This window comes from Humulus lupulus, chromosome 4 (genome assembly GCF_963169125.1).
Source record: "Humulus lupulus chromosome 4, drHumLupu1.1, whole genome shotgun sequence".
NCBI lineage: Eukaryota > Viridiplantae > Streptophyta > Magnoliopsida > Rosales > Cannabaceae > Humulus > Humulus lupulus.
In genome coordinates this window covers 81388031-81390498 of record NC_084796.1, presented here as the reverse complement: position 1 = coordinate 81390498, position 2468 = coordinate 81388031, and the positions used below count along the sequence as shown (strand labels likewise).

At 34.8% G+C, this 2468-nt stretch overlaps 1 protein-coding gene across 1 annotated transcript; it reads left to right on the top strand.

Moving 5' to 3' along the window:
- Positions 1–213: 213 nt before the first annotated feature.
- On the top strand, positions 214–798 carry LOC133832333 (uncharacterized). The gene has a single exon (XM_062262693.1). It carries the CDS (start codon positions 214–216, stop codon positions 796–798), a length of 585 nt encoding a protein of 194 aa, XP_062118677.1.
- Positions 799–2468: the final 1670 nt, after the last annotated feature.

Sequence of the window (2468 nt, the reverse complement as noted above, 5' to 3'; positions counted from 1 at the left end):
GGGGTACCAAATTCGATTATCTTTGAGAGGGTCAGTATTTGCATCACAATTTTGGAATGGAATGGAGAATGCAATGGGTACAAGGTTGAAATTCAGTACCTCTTTTCAGCCTAGACCGATGTGCAGTTTGAGAGGACTATTCAGATTTTAGAAGATATATTGAAGTGTTGTACTTTGGACTTTTCAGATTCTTGGAATTGATATCTACCCCTGATGGACTTCTCTTATAACAATATTTACCAGTCTCCTATTGGGATGGCTCCCTATGAGATGCTTTATGGGTGCAAATTTAGATCTCCCTTGCATTGGGATAAGGTTGGGGAGAAGAAGATTTTTTGCCACGAGGATGTTAAGGAAACTAGTGAGGTGATTGAGAAAATTCGCCAAAGGATGCTTATTGCTCAAAGTCGGCATAAGAGCCATGTAGACCATAAGAGAAGGGACATCATGTTTTTAGTTTGCAAGTTTATGTTCTTAAGAGCTTCGCCAATGAAGGGTGTTATGCATTTTGGGAAAAAGGGGAAATTGAGCCTGAGATTTATAGGTCCATTTGATATTTTGGACATACTTTGGCAAGTTGCGTACCGTTTCGCACTACCCCCAGCACTAGCTGAAATGTGTAATGTCTTTCATATCTCGATGTTGTGTAAGTACCAGGAGGACCCCTCCCATGTTCTTAGATATGAGTCATTACAGTTGAAGCAGGACCTGGCTAACGATGAACAGCCTGAGCGTATCATCGAAGAGGGAGTCAAGGAACTGAAATCCAAAAAGATTCCATTAGTTAAGGTCCTCTAGAAGAATAATATGAAAATAGAGGCAACATTGGATCTTGAAGAAGACATGAGAGGAAGATACTCCGAATTCTTTGCTAAGATCCCGAAATTCCTTCTAAGGAGGGTATACTGTAGTGCACCATTGTTTTTAATTGTTTGTTTATTTTAAATTAATTGTTAACTTTGAACTGTTAGAAATTTATTATAATTTATATGAAATGTTTGGTAGAAATTATGTTAACTGAAATTTTAATTGTTTTATTTTATGAAATTGTTTATGAGAGTTGATTGGGTGCACCAAGGTGCATGGTTAGAAGAAATGCACCACCCTACCACTTGTGTGTGTGCATGTGCAAGATTACATGGTGAGCATGCAATAATTAACTCTTTTATTTATTATATAACTTTTTTTAATTAATTTGGAAATGGATACAATGGGAGAAATAAATAGGCAAAACTCTAGAAGACATGTGTTCACACAAGTGAGAAATGGGAAACAAATGGTAAGAAGAGATTTTCCATTTGTTTTAGTTCCCAAAACCTTGGACCCAGCCTTAGTAAAACAGTCATAGCTTTAGCTGAAATGTCTGATTTAGAAAAAATTGGTACCGTTAGAAAGGTAATTAAATCATCTACAACTTTTGTAAAATATCGTTTTCCTCAAACCCAACGAATTAGAGTAAAAATTGAGTCGCAAGTGGCAGGACCTTACAACAACGCAAATGTATCATTTCCTTATTAGTGTGTTGTGCCAAGGAAGGAAAGAGGGAAGTTACTGTGCTTTAAATTGTCAAAAGGATTTGATTGGATGATTAAAATTATTATTTGATTTGTTGTTTAACGGAAATAAAGGATTAATAGAAATTAGGTTGCCTTTTCTTTACATTGGGAAACCTAGTACCCTATAAGTAGAACCTTAGAATCCTATAGAGCACTCTTCTCTATACCACATCCGCCCACCTAGAGATAAAGAGAGAGGAGAGAGAGAGCTCATGGATGTGGGAAGGATGAAAAGAAGTAGAGAAAGGAAGAAAGCAAGAGGCAGAGGTATCTAGGGATTTCGAAATCCCTAACGGTAAGTATTTGTTCTTAGAGTTGATTTCTTTGCCTTCTTCTTCCAATGAGTCTAGGAGTTTTTTTTTTCTTTATCTTCTTCTCTTTTCTTAATGTGGGTTTCGAAAAACCCTAGGTGTGCTCAAGAGAGTGGCTATATATTTTGGGTTTTTGATTTCTATCAAGAGAGGTAATGAGAATTCCTAACCTTTTTGTTGTTTGATTGTTGTTATATTTTGATTGTAGCTTTATAATATTGGTTGTATTTTGACAAGATATATGCATGTTGGATCTTTAGTATTGTATGAGTTATTGCATTGTTGTAGATTAGAGATTTTATATTGAATAATGAAATGGTATATATAGTTTGATACTTGCATTTTAGAAACATGCTAAGGATCTCTTTGTTTTGTTATGGATTTTGAAGATTTAGTTGTTGTTTTGAGCATATTGATATAGGCTAGAGCATGCTTTGGAAATCATGATCTTGTTGCATGTTATTGTTATAGGAGTATCCTTGTTTTATTAAGAAGCATGTTAGAGTAGAATATGTGTTATTTCCATATTTTGTAACCTAACGTTTCTTGTAAATTGTTAAGAGTTTTATGTATGTATTTATTTAATTATCTAAACATATCT

What these genes read in the sequence shown, in the direction of transcription:
- LOC133832333 (XM_062262693.1), top strand. Translation starts at nt 214, where the DNA reads ATGGACTTCTCTTATAACAATATTTACCAGTCTCCTATTGGGATGGCT.